This window comes from Vanrija albida, assembly GCF_041260175.1.
Source record: "Vanrija albida strain AlHP1 chromosome Unknown contig_3, whole genome shotgun sequence".
Lineage (NCBI taxonomy): Eukaryota > Fungi > Basidiomycota > Tremellomycetes > Trichosporonales > Trichosporonaceae > Vanrija > Vanrija albida.
In genome coordinates, this window is record NW_027191422.1 from 3,184,614 (window position 1) to 3,203,738 (window position 19,125).

General features: G+C 63.2%; 9 protein-coding genes across 9 annotated transcripts; 4 read left to right on the forward strand and 5 right to left on the reverse strand.

Moving 5' to 3' along the window:
• Window positions 1–237: 237 nt before the first annotated feature.
• Window positions 238–2,664, forward strand: Q8F55_004569 (uncharacterized protein; the record flags this gene model as incomplete). The annotated part of the gene is made up of 4 exons (XM_069353082.1): window positions 238–744; window positions 808–1,384; window positions 1,419–2,428; window positions 2,479–2,664. The coding sequence occupies 4 exons, from the start codon at window positions 238–240 to the stop codon at window positions 2,662–2,664; spliced, it is 2,280 nt and encodes a 759-aa protein (XP_069210500.1).
• A 235-nt stretch (window positions 2,665–2,899) lies between these two features.
• On the reverse strand, window positions 2,900–4,826 carry Q8F55_004570 (uncharacterized protein; the record flags this gene model as incomplete). The annotated part of the gene is made up of 3 exons (XM_069353083.1): window positions 2,900–4,417; window positions 4,493–4,608; window positions 4,655–4,826. 3 exons carry the CDS (start codon window positions 4,824–4,826, stop codon window positions 2,900–2,902), a joined length of 1,806 nt encoding a protein of 601 aa, XP_069210501.1.
• Window positions 4,827–5,345: 519 nt separating this feature from the next.
• On the reverse strand, window positions 5,346–6,562 carry Q8F55_004571 (uncharacterized protein; the record flags this gene model as incomplete). Its single annotated transcript, XM_069353084.1, has 3 exons — window positions 5,346–5,423; window positions 5,468–5,622; window positions 5,719–6,562. The coding sequence occupies 3 exons, from the start codon at window positions 6,560–6,562 to the stop codon at window positions 5,346–5,348; spliced, it is 1,077 nt and encodes a 358-aa protein (XP_069210502.1).
• A 625-nt stretch (window positions 6,563–7,187) lies between these two features.
• Q8F55_004572 (uncharacterized protein) lies at window positions 7,188–8,528 on the reverse strand (the record flags this gene model as incomplete). The annotated part of the gene is made up of 1 exon (XM_069353085.1): window positions 7,188–8,528. One exon carries the CDS (start codon window positions 8,526–8,528, stop codon window positions 7,188–7,190), a length of 1,341 nt encoding a protein of 446 aa, XP_069210503.1.
• An 842-nt stretch (window positions 8,529–9,370) lies between these two features.
• Window positions 9,371–10,755, reverse strand: Q8F55_004573 (uncharacterized protein; the record flags this gene model as incomplete). The annotated part of the gene is made up of 7 exons (XM_069353086.1): window positions 9,371–9,523; window positions 9,560–9,625; window positions 9,663–9,719; window positions 9,757–10,012; window positions 10,050–10,245; window positions 10,284–10,492; window positions 10,541–10,755. 7 exons carry the CDS (start codon window positions 10,753–10,755, stop codon window positions 9,371–9,373), a joined length of 1,152 nt encoding a protein of 383 aa, XP_069210504.1.
• A 1,441-nt stretch (window positions 10,756–12,196) lies between these two features.
• On the forward strand, window positions 12,197–13,756 carry Q8F55_004574 (uncharacterized protein; the record flags this gene model as incomplete). Its single annotated transcript, XM_069353087.1, has 4 exons — window positions 12,197–12,276; window positions 12,320–12,374; window positions 12,419–12,440; window positions 12,621–13,756. 4 exons carry the CDS (start codon window positions 12,197–12,199, stop codon window positions 13,754–13,756), a joined length of 1,293 nt encoding a protein of 430 aa, XP_069210505.1.
• Window positions 13,757–13,984: 228 nt separating this feature from the next.
• Q8F55_004575 (uncharacterized protein) lies at window positions 13,985–14,278 on the forward strand (the record flags this gene model as incomplete). The annotated part of the gene is made up of 1 exon (XM_069353088.1): window positions 13,985–14,278. One exon carries the CDS (start codon window positions 13,985–13,987, stop codon window positions 14,276–14,278), a length of 294 nt encoding a protein of 97 aa, XP_069210506.1.
• A 1,055-nt stretch (window positions 14,279–15,333) lies between these two features.
• Window positions 15,334–16,590, forward strand: Q8F55_004576 (uncharacterized protein; the record flags this gene model as incomplete). Its single annotated transcript, XM_069353089.1, has 1 exon — window positions 15,334–16,590. One exon carries the CDS (start codon window positions 15,334–15,336, stop codon window positions 16,588–16,590), a length of 1,257 nt encoding a protein of 418 aa, XP_069210507.1.
• An 85-nt stretch (window positions 16,591–16,675) lies between these two features.
• On the reverse strand, window positions 16,676–18,994 carry Q8F55_004577 (uncharacterized protein; the record flags this gene model as incomplete). Its single annotated transcript, XM_069353090.1, has 5 exons — window positions 16,676–17,727; window positions 17,770–18,300; window positions 18,348–18,764; window positions 18,809–18,919; window positions 18,976–18,994. The coding sequence occupies 5 exons, from the start codon at window positions 18,992–18,994 to the stop codon at window positions 16,676–16,678; spliced, it is 2,130 nt and encodes a 709-aa protein (XP_069210508.1).
• Window positions 18,995–19,125: the final 131 nt, after the last annotated feature.

Consider the following 19,125-nt stretch of genomic DNA (forward strand, 5'->3'; position numbering starts at 1 on the left):
ATGAAACACTAATGAGAGTTGAATCAGTCACGTGATTTGAATGCCCGCCCAGCGCTAAGCCTGCTCCGCCATCCGCCTGGCCGTTGCAACAAACAAAGCAGTCGCCAACTGGCCATCATCGCAGCTGCCATCAACCCAACTCGTTATTGTCTCAAACAAACACTCACCCTCCTCCCCCGCATCTTCCTGTCACCGCACCAGCTGCAGTAACCTAGCGCCACTGTCCATCTCGACAGGATGGGCGCGCCAGCAATCCCCCACTCGTCGACCGAGGCCGAGCGCCGCAGGCTGGAGAACACTCTGGACCAGGACCTGTCGACGCTCAGCCTGACGGCGACCACGTCGTCGTCCCACCTCTCCCCCCGGCGCCCATCACACTACCCCCCAGCGGTTGCAGCGGCCTCGGACGACGACTCGTTCTCGTCCCTCTCGACGATTGGCGTCGGGCGCTCCCGCCCCGCCCAGCTCGACAGCTTCGACACGTCGTTCCCCCGCTTCCCGTCGACGCTCGACACGCCCAAGGCGCGCGCCGCGCGCGGCGTCAGCATGCGCACCGAGACCACGCTCGGCGGCATCTCGCCCACCAGCACGGCCGGGCACCACGTCTCGGCCGCGACCCTCGGCGCCGGCGTATTCCGACGCCCTGCCGCCCGCGGAGTGAGCACGGGCGCCGCCGACGAGTTCGACCCCGACCGCAGCCTCGGCCGCCTGGTGGGCGAGCTCGCAAAGGCCATGGGAGACGAGGTGAGTGCCGTGTTTGGTGCGCGACCGTGCGCGGATATTGATCGTCACGCTAACATTCCACAGCGGAACAAGCCCGCGTCTCCTTTCGCCTCGCCCCGCTCGCCGTCGCCCAGCACCAGGCTACCAAACCTCAGCTTCACGCTCACCCGCAACGACCCATTGCTATCACCGCCCCCGTCGCGCAGCGTGAGCTCGGCGTCGTCGGGCTCGCGCGAGGACCGGCGACAGCAGTCTGCTCCCGCCCGCCCGGCGCTGGGGGAGACAAACAGACACAATGCGTTTGCGCCACAGGCGACGCTCACCCGCCCTGACGTGCTCAAGAAGCACAAGCGCCACCACGCGGTGCAGAACGACTCGGCAGACGTAACGGGCATGACCGGCCTCCTGGCGACCCCTGGGCGCGGCACGAGCTTTGTCGGTGTTGACAAGAACGGCGCACCTGAGGACCCAATGGCCGCTGCCATTCCGACTGCGCTCGCATCGCTGCATGCGCGTCTGCGCGCTCTGGAGACGGAGAACAGCGTCTCGCGCCGGCGTGTGCGCGAGCTCGAGGTGGAGATCGAGAAGGCGCGTGATGAGGTCGCGCGCGCCCAGAAGACGAAGGACGGCCGGCTGAGGGACGCGGTTGGGGAGAAGACGGGTGAGTTGGAAGGCACGCTCTCGCTGACGGCCAGCTCTGGAGGACCTCGTCAAGTCTCTTCGGGAACACCTCGCACGCGTTACGAAGGAGCTTGAGGATAACAAGGCGGTCGTTGCTGAGCTACGACGAGCCGCCGCCGGACCGCCGTCACCGGCCAAGTACGACACAAGTGTGAAGGACGAGCTTGGTGCACTACGACGCGAGGTCGAGCGCCTGAGCCGCGAGGTCGCGCGGTTGGGTGAGATCGTTGCGGAGGGGCTTGCCGTCCGCCAGCGCGAGCCCGAGGCCCCTGTGAGGACAGTACGCCTAGCCGACCCCCCGCTCGTCGACTTATCGGACGACGAGATCGACGCCGTGCGCCGTGACGTCGAGGCGAGATCATCAGTAGCGACTCGCCTCGCAAGCCCGCACGCTCCGCCCCAGCCGACCCTGCCATCACAGCTCAGACAGGGCTTACATGCCCTCGCGTCTGACCAGCCCGGGCTCATGCCCCCCAGCGCTCAGCCCACGACGCGCGTGACCACCGACAGCTCGGAGGGCGAGGGTGCGGCGTCGCCAACGCCCGCCTCGCGGACGCGAAACAGCTCCTCTGCGACAGTACCACGACCTCGCTCTCGCGCCGCGGCCGCAGCAGCCCTCGCATCCCCCGCCTCGTCTACGTCGTCTACCCGCCGCCACCGGCGCGCCGTGCCGCCAGCTGCCGGCCCTGACTCGCCATTCCCCTCGATCCGCGTTGAGGACGAGGCGTCGTTCTTCTCGTACCACGCCCCCAGCCCAGCCAAGGCGGCGAAAGCTCAGCCACCAAAGGCTACCCAGGCCACACTCCCACCCTCGGTGCGCTCGCTCTTCGACTCGCCTCTCCTCCCACCACAGACAGTCCTCAGTCGCGTCATCCGAGAGCTCGAGGACGAGTTCAGCCACTACAAGAGCATCTACGTCGAGCTCGCCGACCAGTACAAGGTGTTCGACGTTGCCAGCGCCGTCGCCAAGCGGCACGTGCTCGCCGAGCACCTCAAGGAGGTGATTGACACGCTTGAGCACAAGGTGGGTACAGCTCCTCTAACCTCCGTTGCGTGATGAGCTGACGTCTCCAGGCCGACCAGATCTCTGCCCTCTACTCCCTCCTCTCGGTGTCTGACCGCCCCGTCTCGCCCAACACGGACGCCGCGGTCCGCGGACACAAGACCAAATCTGTGCACGACCTCTGGCGCGCGGTCCGCGACTCGCTCAGCGACGACGCGCGCCGCCGTCTCGAGGCCGACGGCCTGTTCCGCAAGTAGCCATACCACACCATTCGCATTGTCCATTCTGTTGTGCCATTCATACTTTATATACCGTGCAGTGTTTTGTCTGGGGGGGAGGGTAACGATGTCATGCACTTGTGAACGCCTGCATGCGCTCATGCTGAACAGTCATGCATACATACATTTTATGTGGGTGCTCCGAAGGCTAAACGCCGTGTATGTGTTTCTACAAGAAACCTGATCCGAGACGAGGTCGAGCGTGGCTCTTGGTTCACTGTGGTGTCGCCCACACCGATCGAGGGTAGGGCCAACCGGCACTCAGAGGGGCCTTGGGGTCATAAGCATCTAGGTTAGAATGCGGGCCCTCGACGACGGGGTTGTCGGGCTTGGGGCCCTCAACCACATGGTGGTCGGTGAGGTGGAGGGAGTTTCCGCGCGGGATGTGTGGCATGTTGACGGCTGGCATGCCGAACGCGAAGGGCGAGGGGGAAGGAGGTTGTGGCAGGCTGTGAGGCGGCGGGCGCACGATTAGATTGTTGGGAAGCATGTTCGGCGCGGGGTGCCAGCTCGAGTTGGGGAGGAAGTAGGGGTAGGCGACTGGGCCGTCCTCGGGTGCCGGCACCGGCTGCGCGATGGGTCGAATGAGAGCAGGGCCGACAAACACCGGCGGGCCTGGGAAGCGGCGGAGCGCTAGGTTGGGTGGACCGGGGTGGTGCTTGTTGTCGTTATGGGGGATTGTGGCGGTCTCGGCCCTCGGGGAGGGGTAGAGCGACAGGCCGAGGGCGTTGGGGTCTCTCGAGGCCGGCGTCGGAGTCCCGAGCGAAGGCATGCGACGGGGGCGGAAGATGTGGGCGTGCGCTTCGAACTTCTGCGCGAGTGCCGCGAGGCCGGGCACAGTATCATTGTTCCCTGCAAATAGATTGACGCTGGGCATGGTGCCCGGGGTCATACCAGCCCGGTTGAGGATCTGCGGGAAGAGGGCGCCGATAGGGAGGAGCGGCAGGTGTGTGGCAGCGAGGTTTGGCTCGGCAGGCGGCGCACTGGGCGGTGGGAGAAGGTTCGTGCTGTTGACCTGGTTGGAGCGGATATTGGTGGGCAGAGCCGGAGCACTCCCACTGCGGGGACGCAAGACGCTTGGGCCGATGTCGAGCTCGCTCATCTCGGTAGGGCTGGGGGGCGGGCGGTCGTCAGTGGAGGAGTAGATCAGGCTCGAGCTGGTCTGCGTGAGCTGAGGCCCAGCATCGGCTGAATGGGTTGGAGGGGCCTCCTGTCTGTGATGCTCGGCCTCGTGACCGCCCATCATGGGGAAAGACACGCGACGAGGGCGCGGGGAGAGGGGCGAGGTGGCAGCGCGCTTTGATGGAACCGACGAGGTAAAAGCTGGAAGAAGGCTTGGCTGGGCCAGCGCCGCCACGTCGTTGCTGCCCTCCTCGCTCTCGAACGACTGCTCGGTGACTGGAGTGAGAGCAAACGCAGTAGATTCGCCGTTCGACTGGGGTCTGCCGTCGGTGTTTGATCCGCTGGCCTTGTTGTTGTCGCCGAGCTCGATCAATTCCTCGATCTGCGCGTCGATCTCGGCGGCCGTCACGGGGGCAGAAACGTTGCGCGGCTTGCTCGGGCCGCGTCCGGCCTTGATCTGGCGACGTCGCTTGTCTGACGCGTTCCTTGACCCGAGAACCTTGTTGTACAGCTCCTGGTACTCGGGGAGGTGCGAGTGCGTGTCCTTGTAGTAGCAGTCGACGCCTTTCTCGATGCAGAAGTTGCAGGCCGGGCGCTCGCCGCCGCATTTCTGGGGTGTCAGTGTGAGCTTGGGGGAGGGGAGGGAGAGGGGCTCGGGTGAGAGAGAAGCCGTGACGCCACTCACTTTGCTCTTGCGCCGACAGTTGAGACAGTTGAAGCCCGCCGGCGCACGCGCCCAGCTCTGATCCTTGCGCGGAGCGAGGTGGAACACGGGCTGGGTGGCCGGGGTGCTGCGCTGCGCTGTACGAGTCAGCTGGGTACATGAAGTCGAAATGAGCTGACTCACCAGAGGCCTTGAGCTCGGCCTTCGCCTCCTCCTCGCGCACGACGGCGTCGAGCTCCTCGTCGTTCTTGAGCGGCGAGGATGAGTACGAGGGCAGGAGGGGGAATGGGAGGGGCGTGGTGTACGACCCGAGGGCGAAGTTGCGCGGGTACATCCAGGGGGGTGGGTCGGGCATTGTGTAGTGGTATGAAGGAGTCTAGTGGGAGAGTGGGAGGAAGACGAATGGGATGAGGTGAGATGTGTGTGGTTGACAGTGTGTTTGTTGGCCGACGCGATTTTTGGGGTGGCGGCTCGGCAGTCATCTGGCAATCATCAACCCGCGCCCCGGTGATCTGTCGACATGCAATCACTCTAGCGATCTGGCAGTGCGCAGAGGGGGTAGAGGGCGTCGAGATGCATGCAGCGTGCTACAATGCTCACTGGCTCCGGGATACTGCATGCAGGCCTTAGTCCGCAGCATCCACCTGGTGGCAATGTGGCACTTGGGGTCCATGGCAATTGGGCGGCTGGGTGCAGCCGGACATGATACCGCACCCAGAGAGGAGAGCCATACTTCGTCTGCTGCACTTCCAGTTAACTTGCGCCTGTTCCACCGCACTCTCCTCGCAAGACCCGCCCAGTACCTCACGCCGCATACTGCCACGCCGATGCATTAATCACTGTACTCATTATACTGCCTGTACTATACGCTCCTCTACATCGAGATGCCGGGGTTGGTGTAGATGATGTACCACGCGTGAATGACGCCGAGGACCCATCCACAGATCCACAGCTGGGCGAGTCAGCCATGCGCCAAGAGCACCTCAAAGAACTTACCACAATGTTGATGATGATCTCGCACCCCCATCCAATCTTCATCAACACCGGGATAGGGGGCACAAAGATGGCAATGAAATACAACGCGCAGTCGGTGCAGCCTCCCTGCTGCACGCGGCTCTTGCTGCCGCGTCGAGAGCGGGGCTGGCCGTCCTCTACAGGGTGGGATGGAAGCCGAGCGCACGGGCAAAGGTCACGATCGAGAGTTTCCCTACTGTCAGCGCTGCCCGTAGGCCCGGCATGGCACTCACGGTATCCTGCGTCGTGCAGGTCGTGGCGGTAGATCGAGTCGTCGTCGATCGGCTCTCCAGTGCGCCAGTCGCGCCGCTCCTTCTGCCACACCCCTCCGCGCGGGCGGCGCGTCTCGTGCTCGTCCATATCTGCGTAGTCGTTGCGGTCCATCTTCTCCTTCTCTCCTGATCCCTTGAGCTTGTGCTTGATCTTCTCGTGTCGAGACTTGAGCTTGTCCTGCCCTCTCTTGACTACGCTCTTCTTCCTCTCCGGATGATCTTCGGCGCACGGGCGCAGCGGCAGCGGCGGGGGGTTGTGGCCGTCGTCGCGGCTGTTTTCCTCGTTGGCGATACTCAGGCGCTGGGAGGCCTCGGCGGTCGGGACGTCGTCGTACGGGTTAGGGTGGGGCTTGACAGTGTTGTAGTACGCGTTGTACTCTGGCTTGAGGTTGGTATCGTAGTCGGTGTTGATGCCCTTATCAATTCGGGGGTCACCAGCGCCAAATACTCGAGGCTGCGGCTTGTAGCTGTAGTCGCGGTCCGGCTCGAACTCGATGTTCGGCGAGCGGTTGGGGTCGAACTCGATGCTCCGTCGCGGCGGGGGGCTGACGGCGCAAGGGCCTCGCGGGTCAGGCGGCGGCTTGGGGATCCGGATGGGCGGGGTAGAGAACGGGTCGTCGCCCGCGGCTTGGGCCAAGTGGTGGGTCTGGAGGGTGCCGAGGCGGCGGTCGACCGGCGGCGGCGGGTTGAAGTAGCTGGGGGGCGGGTCGTCCTGCGCGACGACGACGTTGGGGTTCTGGGACAGTGGCGGCTGGACACCCGACTTGTACTTGTCGCTGAATGGGTTTTCCTTCTTCTCGCCCATGGTGGTGTTGTTATACCGCAAGAGGAGGGGTGATGGCGGCGCGAAAGTGCATGCGTCGCTTTTAGATCAAGAGCGCTGGTGACGTCGGTTGTTGCCACTGTGAAAAGTCGAGCTGGGGCCAGCCGTTTAGATAGTCATGTTTCAGCATCGCGATGCAGTCGGTGCTGTGCCGGCCGCCGTGGCGAGGCCGGGCTATTGCTGGATTAGAGGACGGCCGCGGGCTGGCCGGGCGAGCGGCCAGGCGCAGTGATCGGGGTGAAGATGGATAGGGCGGATGTCGAGCCCCTGCTATCACGCGACTGCTCTGCCGCTCGTTTTGGCTGGTTCCCTAGGAACACCATCTTCCAGACTTTGCAACTGCCCGTAATGCCCTGGATGGCAGCACGCGGCCCGATAAGAATGCTTCGAGACTACGTGCCGCGATGAGCCTGTCTGGGGCCAGACGACACCGCCACCCAAAATCGACGACGTGTGCCACGACCGGTTGCCGTGCCTCGATGCCGGATCTCGGCTTTATCGCAACAATGATATCACAGGTCACTTTCATGCATACAGCCTGCGACATACGACATGGAACCATACAGGCTACTGCTTCGACACGGCTCGCTCTTGCATCACTCTTGCATCACTCAGGCGGCTGACCATCCTGCACCGCAGCAGCCTGCTCCACCCCGGCAGGGATTGGCAGCACCCCGGTTGGCTGGCCAGGCTCGGGAACCCACATAAAGTATCCACTCATCCCAGGGACCGAGAGGAACGGGGTCGGCGGGGCGCTGTTGATGGGGCTCGGGGCGACAGGTGGTAGCGAGGCGTGCCAGTTGAGCGCAAGCTCCCCAAGGGGGTCGGACACCTTGCGGTTCGACTGGGCGCCCCAGGCGAACGCTGGCGAGGGCGAGCGCACCGGTGCGGTGACTAACAGGTATGGGTCGGTGGTAACGCCCTGCTTGACGACGTCGTCGAGGTGAAGAGTTGGAGCGGCGGGGCTGGGGACCGAGGGGTCTGGTGAAGGTAGAGCACCTGCCCATCGTGGGGTAGGGAGAGGGGGCAGTGGGGGGAAGCCGTTCGGCGGCGGCATGGATGGCGAGGCCGCAGGAGGGGCGGCCACCGACTCGGAAGACACAGTCACTGAGACATGAGGTGCCGCCTGAGGGATGCGCACGTAGAGACTCGGGCTCCCGGGCCTCATGAACGTGAAAGCCTGCGCCGGAGCAGGAGTGAGTGGCGTCGAGCACATGGGGGGAACAGTCGCCCCCGCCGAAGGACCGTCCCAAGCAGGAACCGGTGCCTGTGCATTTGAACCAAAGTCAGGGATCCCGCCGATTCGAAGCTGAGGGTCGATGAGCTGATCCGGCACGTCCGCCACAGAGGACAACGAAGGAGAGAAGTTGGCGCTGGCGTAGCGCCTCAGCGTACGCGGCGCAGGCTCAACCAATGGAGCCGAGTAGGTAGCTGCGGCCATGGCCGACATCGGGGTCTGATTCGGAGCGAATGATGCCTGCGCGACATCGGTGGAGATAGGCGAAAGCAGCCTGCTCGGTGGACGAGCCAAGTTGCCCACGGACTTCACCGTCTTGAGAGACGACTTGCGAGCGGGGATTGATTGGTGGCGAGCTCGCGCCTTCGGTGTCGGATTAAACTCGTCATCCGAGCTCAGCACCGACGGCTTGCGTTGGCGTGACTTTTGAGGGGTACCGCCACCACCGCGGCCGCCAGAGGGGGCCACAGCCTCCATCAGCTCCTCGGCATCGTCCTCCGTGTAGTTGACGAAGCTGAAGGCTTGTGGAGCTGTTGAAGCACGTCTGGGAACAGGGGAATGAAGGCTCGCATTCGCCATGATGGGCGTGGACGGCAGGTTCGGGTTGTAGGAATCGGCAGCAATGCTGTGGCGGAGGTTTGGAGTGCTGCGGCGAGCGTTGTGCTGAGCTTCGGCAAGGTTGTACACCACACCGGGGATCATTTGCTCCATGGTCGGTGACTTGCTGGCCGAGCGAGTCCAGTAAGGAAGGGGAGGCACCGGTGGTACAAGCCCGGTGTCTTGACCCAGCGTTGGAGTGGAGCGCACCTTGCGGAGCGACGGGCCGTCTTCCTCGCTGTCGCCCGCCACGACCTTGGCCTTGCGCTTCTGGTACTTGGCCTTGTCCTTGTCGCTTAACTGGGCGACGCGCGAGCGTAAACCACGTAACTGATCATTCTCGACTGCCGTCTCGCCGTTGTAGCAGCACACCTCGCCGCGGTTGAGGCATTGTATGCAGGCTGGTCGATCGGAGGAGCATTTCTGGGCTGTTAGCTGTGCGCCTATGTGGGTCAAGTAGGCAGATAACGCACTGCGCGACGCGCCTGGCAGTTTAAGCACTTGATGCTCTTCCTTCCACGGGCGGTTTCTTGGGTGGGGCCTGAGGAAGGATGTGAGCTGGTATGATAGAAGGTAGACACACGGTTTCCCTGGTCGGGGTACAAGCCAAGCGGGGTACTCATGTGGGTGGCGGGTGGACGAAGAGGAATGGGCGATTCGGTTACAGTCGTGGTACGAGGGAGAGGGGACGGGCTGCACAGGATACTGATACAGGGATAAGGTGAGGGGAATAAGATACAGGTAGAGTACAGGTGGCGAATGAGAGAGTGAGAGAGAGAATGAGAATGAATGAGTGAGGAAAGATGAGATGAGGTGAGTGCAAAAGTGGTCAAGTCAGTCACGACGCCCAGGACGGGCGACTCGTCTTCCCTTCCTCCGCACGCGCGACTGTCTTCCTCCAACCACCCACACGGTCCATCATTCTTGCACTCCTCTACACGACATACACCACCCCCCTACAGGTCCAGAATCTGCACCTTGATCGCGCCCTCGGCCGGGTTTGCAGCAGCATGGAACGCGTTCACGGCCTTCTCGAGCGCGAACCGGTGCGACACGAGCGGCTTGACGTCGATCAGGCCGCCTTCGATCAGCCGCAGCGCCTTGGGGTACTACGGGTAAGCTCCACGCCTCTACACTCTACCCACTTGGTGCTTGTATCGGAACAAGAAGTTGAGCTGAATCTCTTTCCAAGAGCACCACACGAAGGGGTACTGGCGTCAGCTCTCTGGGGTCGGGCTCTGCACTCACGCTTTGCGTACTCGCCCCAATGCCGATCACACAGACTTTACCGTTGGAGTCGAGGGACTGAAGGTGAGTACCGCCCTTGTACATGCCCACTAACATAGATCGCAGTGGTGATGCTGCTCTCGAAACCGGTACACTCGAGCGCGACCTTGAGGGGGGTGCCCGCGAGCTCCTGGATCTTATCGGCCGTTGCCTTGGGCTCGGCATCCCGCTCGATCTGGAACGTCCGCACCGTCGGCACGAGCTTCTTCGCAAACTCGAGCCGGTTGGAAACGAGGTCGGTGATGACGATGGGGTAGCAACCCGCCGCGTGCGCAGATAGCAGGGTCACCAAGCCGATGGGGCCGGCGCCGCTGACGTTCAGCTACAGCACGGGCACCAAGGACCTACCAGATCAACACCGGGTCACCGAGCTTTACGTCCACCGCCTCCAGGCCGGCGAGCGCGACGCTCAACGGCTCGACCAGGCTGCCCTCTTCAAAGCTGACATTGTCGGGCAGCTTGTGCAGCCACGCGGCGGGGTGGGCGATGAACCTCGTGAGTGTGCCGTGGAACGGCGGCGATGAGTGGAAGACCATGTTCTGGCCTGTGAGGTGAGCTTAACCCCTAAACAGACAAACTTACACTGGTTGTAGCGTCCCTCAAGGCAGAATCGGCAGCTCGCCTGCCCGCATGGAATACCGGCCTCGATGGCGACGCGGTCACCGACCTTCCAGCCCTCAACTCCCTCGCCAAGGGCGATGATCTCGCCGGCAGACTCGTGCCCCGCCCCACACTCGTCGGCCAGCTTGGTGTCACCGATCCCGCCGTGCTTCCAGAAGTGAAGGTCGGATCTACCCGGCGGTCAGAACGTGAGGGCGAAGCGAGACCGAGTTACTCACCCACAGATTCCAGTCGCACGGACATGAAGCAGCACCTCGCCCGCCTTGGGCTCGGGCACCGGCTTCTCAAGCATGTGCATCTCCCCTGTGTGGTTGTAAGCGCAGAAGATGTTGCGCTTCTTGTCGTCGAGCGCCGGGTCGTTCTCCTTGAGAAGCGTCCATTTCACCTTAGACGGGTCGAAACGCTGCTCGATTGCGGAGGGTCCTACTGCCATGTTGGATGAGCTTGATGCTTGCGGATTGATACTGCTGGGTGGGATGAATCGACAGTAGTCAAGGTGAGGCTGCCTTCAAATATGGTCGCGTCAACATCGGCTGTCTAGTTGCATGCCATCTGGCTCAATCTTGGCCGAGCAGGTGACGGCCTCGGCCAACTCTATCGCCGTGCCGTACCGACCGGCGTTGAGTCGTCCGTCTCGCGCCCGACTTTGCAGCAAGGTGGCGAGCTGAGCGAAGCGCGGGCCACAGCTCCAACATGCACAGCATACGAGACAAGCGACTCTAGCTTTGCATGCATCAACGTCTCAACGAGCCCGTCGACTCCATCTGGATGTGGATGCTGTGGGAATTCGGGATGCTGTCTGCCGCGGGATGGGCTCAACCGATCGCGGGCCGCAGTCCGCCGAACGCAAGCCCCCGCACCAGCTCCTTCGGAAGACTCCTTGAGCGGGGGGACCATCCCGAGCCTCCCTTCCTCGTGGACGTCCTTAAGTATACGCGCGCAAGGCAGTTTGCTCCCCCGGCCCGAGTCTCATGGACGTTTCAACCACGCAGCCCGCTCGGAAAAGCACAATCCGCAGCGTGATTCCCAGGCACCGACGTAGCAGTTCCGGCCAACCAAAGTGTTGTGGGGCCCAGCGGCGTGATGGCCCAGCCCCACGCTACTGGCCGGATGTGCACACGAGTTCTGACATGCGTGGCTGCGTGCGGCTAGTGTTTGCCGCATGCTACATCCCGGGCAGGTAAGAGGATGTGCTGGATGACTGGAAGCATGGGCTCAAGATGGGGAAGGTTGATGGCGCCGGTGCCGGCGGCAGTGCTTGTGGCTTAGCTCACGCCGTGTCCGTGTCTTGGCCGTGCTCTGCAACGCCGTCTCTGGAACCTCTGATGCCGGGTGAGGACCTTACCGCCACTGCAAGCTACAGCTACATTGTCGTGGCCCCACGTGAAGTGATCTGGCCCTACGTGCCTCGGCATACCTACCACTGCTCTGCCGGGGCTTCTGGGTGGCTGATGACTTGAGCAAGAGTACTGCCGTGAGGTCGGTGAATCAGGTAGCGCGTAGAAGCACTACCGTGACGTCGGTGTGCATGGTAGCGCATGGGCAAGCACTCGACCGACAGAGCACACCCATGGCACGGCGTTGGCCCGGCAGTGCTGGATCTACTGCGTGTGAGCCCACGAGCGGGGGTAAGTCCGATGGGGTACGGCGTGAGCAGGTGGACGCTCGCTGCCGTCCCGGGCCGGTGTTAGTTGCACTCCCGGCCACTGCGACGGCCACGTCCTCTCACTCTGCATCACCCACAGCACAGCCAGAACAGTACATAACAGCTCGGCACGACAATGCTCCTCTCCAGAATCCTGCCCTCCGTCTCCCGCCTCGCGCCCCGCCTCCGCCCCCTCCCAGCCACCCGCCCACACCACCGCCCACTCACAATGACTGGTGTCCAGAACTCGCAGGCGACCCCCGAGGTCCGCGGCCTCCAGGCGCCCACCTACGACGCGCCTGACCTCAAGTGCGTTGCGCGAGGAGTGGTGCTGCAGCTGCTGACTCTCCAGGCTCCCTTCCCACGAGGGCCCCCAGTTCGACGCCATCATGGTCGGCGCTGGCTTCGTGAGTTGCCAACCTCCGCGTCGGACTCCTGCTGACACGCGCAGGCCATGTTCGGCTCGCCTGAGGGTTAGTGTTGTTTGTGCCATCGTGATCGTCGTCGTGTAGGTGGGGGAGATGCCGACCGATATGACGCACCAGCGTCGCGTACAAGGGATTCGGCACACGATTCCTGACGCCTCCCCTATATCCGCCTCTGTCCACACAGTTTCCCTTCCCCTGCTCCCTGTCACGATGCTGACGGCCCAGGCCCCTGGAACATGGCCCGCCGCGCCGAGGTCAAGCTCGGCCCCCGCCTCAAGGTCCACGCCGTCATCGACCCCAACGAGCCCCGCGCCCGCGCCTGCCTCGACGAGAAGGCCAAGGTCTTCGTCCGCGACAGCTACAAGGACACTGTCATCCTCCCCAACCTCGCCGCCTACGCCGACAAGGTCAAGGCCGGCGCGGCTCCCGTCCCCAAGGCCGTCTTCGTCGCCTCGCCTCCCCAGTTCCGCGGCGGCCTCGAGTCGCACACCGACCTCGAGGTCCAGATCAACAAGTTCTTCCCCGATTCGGCCATCTTCGTCGAGAAGCCCATCGCTACCGGTGCGCCATGGGACAAGAGCGTCAACCAGAGCAAGGAGGTCGGTGCCATCCTCGAGAAGCAGCACAAGGGCGTCGTCTCGGTCGGCCACTGCCTCCGCTACCTCAAGTCGGCGCAGCTCCTCAAGAAGATCCTCGAGGACAACAACCTCACCGTCATGGCCACCTTCGGCCGCTACATCATGAGCTACGAGCTCGCCGTCAAGCCCGAGTTCTGGACGCTCTCCAAGTGCCAGGGCCCCATCATCGAGAACGGCACCCACCTTGCCGACCTGTGCCGCTACTTTGGCGGCGACGTCGACCTCGACTCGCTCTCAGCGCACGCGATCGAGGCCGACGAGAAGCTTGGCCACCTCGTCAAGCTCGGCTTTGACGAGTCGGTCATCCCCCCCAACGAGCGCATTCCCCGCGTCACCCAGGCCTCGTGGAAGTTCACCAACGGCGCCGTCGGCACCCTCCTCCACGGCCTGATCCTCCACGACGGCGACTACGCCATCGAGCTCGAGGTCTACGCCGACGGCTACCAGTTCATCCTGCAGGACCCCTACGGCGAGGCCAAGCTCCTCGTCCGCCGCCCCGGCAGCGCCGAGTTCGAGGTCATTGACACGCCCAACGACGACCCCTACTACAACGAGATGTCCAACTTTATCGACGCTGTCGAGGGCGGCGACGACCCCCGCATCCTCTCGGGCTGGGACGACGCTGCCAAGTCGTACGAGTTCACCTGGGCCATCCGCAACGCCTCGGAGAAGTCGAGCGCCGAGCGCCGCCAGCGCCAGGGCGTCCCCGCGCCCTCGGCTTAGGGTAGCATACCCCCATGGACTCTTGTTTCCGGGTTTTGATTCTGTACGGATGTAGTATTGGTTGATGCAGTCTTGTCGACGACGTTGATGGTGCTGGCGGGTGGGGTGGGGGAGCTGGGTGGGGGAGGTTGGGGAATGTGACGCAACGTCATTGCAGTTTGTCAACGGGCATGTCTGCACTTATGCCCGCATCGCACTTGTTGACACGTTGACACTCGCCACTTCGCAATGGTCGACAAGGACAAGCCCGACAGCAAGCGCGGCGAGCGCGACGACCCTTCCCCACCGCTGCTCGGTGCAGACATCGCCCGCATCGCCCTCTCGCTCGTCCTCCCCGTCCTCTCGGCCGTCTTCCTCGGCCTCTCCTTCCTCCCGAGCCCAAGGCGCGGGCCCTTCTTCCGCCCGACCTCGCTCGGGGCGAGCAGCGCCGACCTCACGTTCGGGCCAGTCAACTTTGCGGGGCACAGCAACTGGGTGTACCGCGACGGCGCAACCGCGGCGCAGGTCGTGCTCTCGTCGTAGGTGAAAGCAACGGCCCATGCTCACCTCCCAGCGCGAGCTCGTCGACCGACCCGGTGCGCTTCATCACGGCCTTCCCCCACGGCAACACGGGCACGTTGGCCTACCTCCACCCCGTGGGCTCCGATCTCGGGGCCACAGTCGCGCCGGGATCCCTCGTCAGCGTGGCCGGGAAGCACAACCAGACGGGCATCAGCGGGCTGCTCGAGGTCTCGGGCGACTTTGACTTTGGCGTGACCATCAGTAGGCTCCCGTCTCTCTGCCTCAGACCCTGTCGCTAACCCGCCCAGTTGGAAGCGTGCGCGCGATCCGCGACTATGTCGAGGGCGGCGGCGTCCTGCACCCCGAGTTTCGGCACTCTCTCGCGAACCACAGCCCGCGGCGCGTGACCCTCGAGCGGCGGTGGCTGGACAACTCGACGGTCCAGTATATCCAGTTTGACGCCGAGGACAACGCCGCGCTGCACGTATCCCCCGATTGGCCCCCGGCCATCAGCGTGGTGCGGCCTGACCCGGCACGAAACGCGACGCTGCGCTTCACGGCCGTGTTCAACTTTACTTCGGCAGAGGCGCCGCGCGGGCTCGGCCCCGACGAGCTGTTCGCCACGCCGAACGAGCCGGAGCTGCCCGTGCTCGTGTCTGTTCTGGACGCGATCAAGCACAAGGCGCACAATGTGACGCAGCAGCTCGCCTTCTTGGCGTATGACTCGGTCTTCCTTGCCGGCGGGTGGCGCTTCCTCACTTGTGAGTTGGTTCGGTGCTGGTGACACTGACGCCAGACTTTGGCCGAGATAGCCTCATAATGCTCAAGCTCCTCCTCCCGGTACTCTCGCCTGAGGCCACCGAGTCTATCCTGGCGTCTGTTATCCAGCGTATCGGTCCGAATGGAGAGATTTGCCACGAGGAAACTGTGAGTTCAGCCATCGAGTGCTCGCTGACAGCAGGTTGGCGACTATGCCGCGTTTCTCAGTGCGTAGCCATCTCGGACGGTTCTCTGACCACGCAGACATTCGTAACGGGACGCCAGAACTAGGCAGTACCCCCGTGTACGACTACTCCATGTCGGATACCGACTTCCTCCTCATGCCCGTCTTGTCCGACTACTTTCAAACCCAGGCAGGCAGGAGGCGCATGGAAGCCTTCTTGGCGCGCAACTCGACGCTCGTGCCGGGTTCCTTTGACGAGCTGGTCAACCGAAACAGAGAGCACATCGTAAACCTTACAACCGACTTCCCGTACAGCGTGCATGGTCGCATCGGCGACCTCGTTGGGAGCCGGGCATATCCTATTGGGAACTGGCGTGACTCACTCGCCGGCCTCGGCTGGGGAAACTACCCCTTTGACCTAAACTGTGGGCCAGCCGCACCCCTCCTCCATTGGCCCCAACCCAGAGACGGAAATCTGAAGGAAGGCTATCCGTATGTTCCTTTTCCGGGACCAAGCCACCTTGGGAATAAACCGAGAGGCGCACGCCGTTTGTTTGAAGTGACCATCACTCCGGAAGAAACCGAGGCTTCCCTGGCCCGGTACGTCGACAGAGCCAACCTCTCCTCGTCGCTGCTGTACGGCGCTGGGGCTCTCAACTCGACATTTACCCTCTCAGAGGGCTGGAACTCGCCCAACCAGACCATCGGCAGAAATGGGAACTCGACATTCTATGCGCTATCGATCGACGCCAAGGAATGGGTCGAGGATGGCCGCCGTATCATCTCCTCCGTCAATGTCCTGAACTCGGACCTCAGCTTTGTCCTAGCCTACGACACGGTCGCCTCCTCGCCAAATCAGATTCGCGCAACAGTCGAAGCGATGCAGCCGTACCCCCGCGGCCTGCTCACCAACGTGGGCATGGTCGTCGCCAACGCCGCCTACGACCCGAACACCACCAACATCGATGTGTTCTCCAACCGCGCCTACCACGGCGCCGTCGCCTGGAGCTGGCAGCAGGCGCTGATGGCGGCCGGCTTGTCCAAGCAGCTCGCTTCATGCAGCAGCTGGGGGCCGGCTCGGGAAGGGGAAAGTAGCTGGTTCAACCAACAATTCTGTCAGGACTCTGCTCTCGTGGAGTCCCTCAAGCAGGCAGAAACCCGGCTCTGGGACTCGATCGCCGGCTCGGAATCGGTGCTGTACACTGAAGTCTGGAGCCCAGTGTTCAACGCCACAACGAACAAGTTCGACATCGGCGACCTCGGCGCCATCAGTCCCGAGGGGACAGAGGGCAACGCGTTCCAGCTGTGGAGCTACGCCTTCTTGGGACTTGTCGACCCGCGCACAGGCCGGCCCGTGGCGGCTGGCTTCGTCCCGCCATCTGCACTGTAACACTACTGCCTGCAATCCCGATGATGATGCATATTGTAACTCAAGAAATGGTACAGAGAGGCGGTCTAGATGCGAAGGCTGAGAATTAGAAGTGCTTGGAGAAGTCGTAGGCCTCGGCGCCGGCGCTGCCGTTCGCCTTGCCCTTGGTCTTCTTCTCCTTCTTGGGCGCGGGGGCAGCGGCCTTGGGAGCGGGCTTGGCGGCAGCCTTGGGCTTGTCGGCCTTGGGCTTGGGCTCGGCCTTGGGCTTGGGCTCGGCCTTCTTCGGCTCCTCCTTCTTCGCCTTGGTCACCTTGACCTCCTTGACCTCCTCCTTCTTGTCGAGACGGGCCTTGCGGCCCTTGGGCTGCTCGGCCTCGGGCTCCTCGCTGTCGCCGCGGCTCTTGCGCTTCAGGATCGGGCGCACCTCCTTGTCGCCCTTGGACGGGACGGTGCGCGGCGCCTCGAGCTTGGCCTTGAAGCTGACCGTCTTGGCCTTCTTGCGCGTGTCGGCGGGCGACGTGGGCGCGGCCTTGCGCTTGCCAGCGCGGACCGGCACGGGCTCGGGCTCAGACTCGGACTCCTCGTCCTCGTCCTCAACGTCGGAACCGGACGAGGGCTCGGGACCATCCTCGAGCGAGAGCTCCTCGCCGTCCTCGGAGCCGATGAACACACCCTCGTCCTCCTCCTCCTCGTCATCCTCGTCGTCGTCGAGCTCGTCCTCCTCGCCAAACTCGAGCTCGTCCTCGTCCTCGTCGTCCTCGTCAGACTCGGGCTGGGCAATCGCGGTGTAGTCGTCGTCGAGGAAGATGTCACGCGCGTCGGGCTGACTGGCCTCGAAACGCACAATGCCAGTAGCCGCCTTGAGCTCCTTGCGGGTCTTGCACTGCTCCAGGACAGCGGACATGTCGGGGCGCGAGAACTCGACCTCCATCGCCTCACCGGCGGGGGCGGTAGAATAGTAAGGGAACGTGTTGTGGGCCCAGTCGCGGAGGATGATGCGAGCCGCGCCATCGTGGTCGGGGTCACCGAACTTCTTGACGCGCTGGTTGACGCGGGCGAGGCCAGTGAGGAAGGCCTCGATGTTGCCAGCCTCGAAGTAGGGGACGTTGTACTTGAGCATCAGGTCCTGGTCGTTACTCCTGGAGAGGATGTAGTTGACTGGGGAGTCAGCTAAGTCCAGGTGTCATAGAGCTAGCTTACCAAGAGGGAAGACATCCTTGACACGGTCGACACGGCCAAGGTTACGCCTCAACAAGTCGCCAGCCACGCGCGCCTCGAGCAGGTCCCACTTCTCGTCATCCTCGTCCTCCTCCTCGTCCTCATCCTCGTCCTCGTCATCCTCATCGTCCTCCTCCACGAACTCCCATCCTGGCGTGTCGATGACGCGAACAGTCTGTCCTCCTGGGAGCGAAACGTCGATCTCGACGGGGTGGAGAGTCGTCGGCGCGGGGCTCTTGGCCTGGGCTGCTGTTGGGACGGCAGGGGCGGCCTTGAATTGGGCGCGGCCGAGGAGGGTGTTGAGAATCGACGTCTTGCCAACGTTGGGGAGACCAAGGAGGGCAACAGTGAGAGTCTCGTCCTTCTTGCCCTTGCCCTTGCGCTTCTCGGCGAGCAGGCCGGCGAGGCTGGAGAGGAGCTCCTCCTTGCCGAGCTCGGCCTTGGACGAGAAGAGGTACGTGGGGAGGTCGAGATGCGCGATCCACGCCTGGAGAGCCTCGCGGGGAACAAGGTCTGTCTGTGTTAGCACCCGACTCCTCGGCAGCTCCTCCAGCACTCACCAATCTTGTTGACGATGAGGAACACCTTGCTACCAGCGTCGGTCACGAGCTCCTCGACCTTCAGACTCCTTCCGCCGAGGATGTCACGAGCGTCAACAACCTCGAGGAGGACATCGGCGGCGTCGAGAGCAGCCTGGAGCGTAGGGAGGTCCGAGTCAAGGAGCTCGGGAACGTCGTCGTCGCCGTTCGAGACGGCAACCGAGGCGGTGGCGGTGAGGCCGGTACGGGGGAGCACCGAGCTGCCAGCGACAGACGAGATGCCGGGCGTGTCCTCCTCCTCCTCGACGTGGCCCTTGCGAGCGGCCTGCCTCCTAGCCTCACGCTCCTCCTCGGCCTTGCGCTTCTCGGCCGACATCTCGGCCAGCACCTGGTCCTTCAGGTGGAACGAGTTGGGCACGCCGAGGTCAGGCTTCTTCTCTGCAAAGTGTCAGATGGGTTGAGTATAGTGCACGTCGACTTACTCGACTTCCATGTCTGGTTCTTCTTGCCATCGCGCTTGGTCTTCTTCTTGTGCTCCGAGACCTTCTTGTTGATCTTTGCGCGGTCGCGAGTGTTCTGACGGTTGGAGGTCTCTGAGCGGGGCGTCAGCTGTCTGTGCCATACCCCGCCTCGATATAGCTGCACTCACTTTTCCTGATACGCGGCATGGTGGATAGATGGGATGTGGTAGAGACTAGATGCAACCAACTGGCTGTTACCCGTCCTTGTTGCTGCCTGCCCGCCCGCGCGAGCTCGTCTGCTCGAAATCTAGAAATCTTTGAACACACCCGGAGATCCA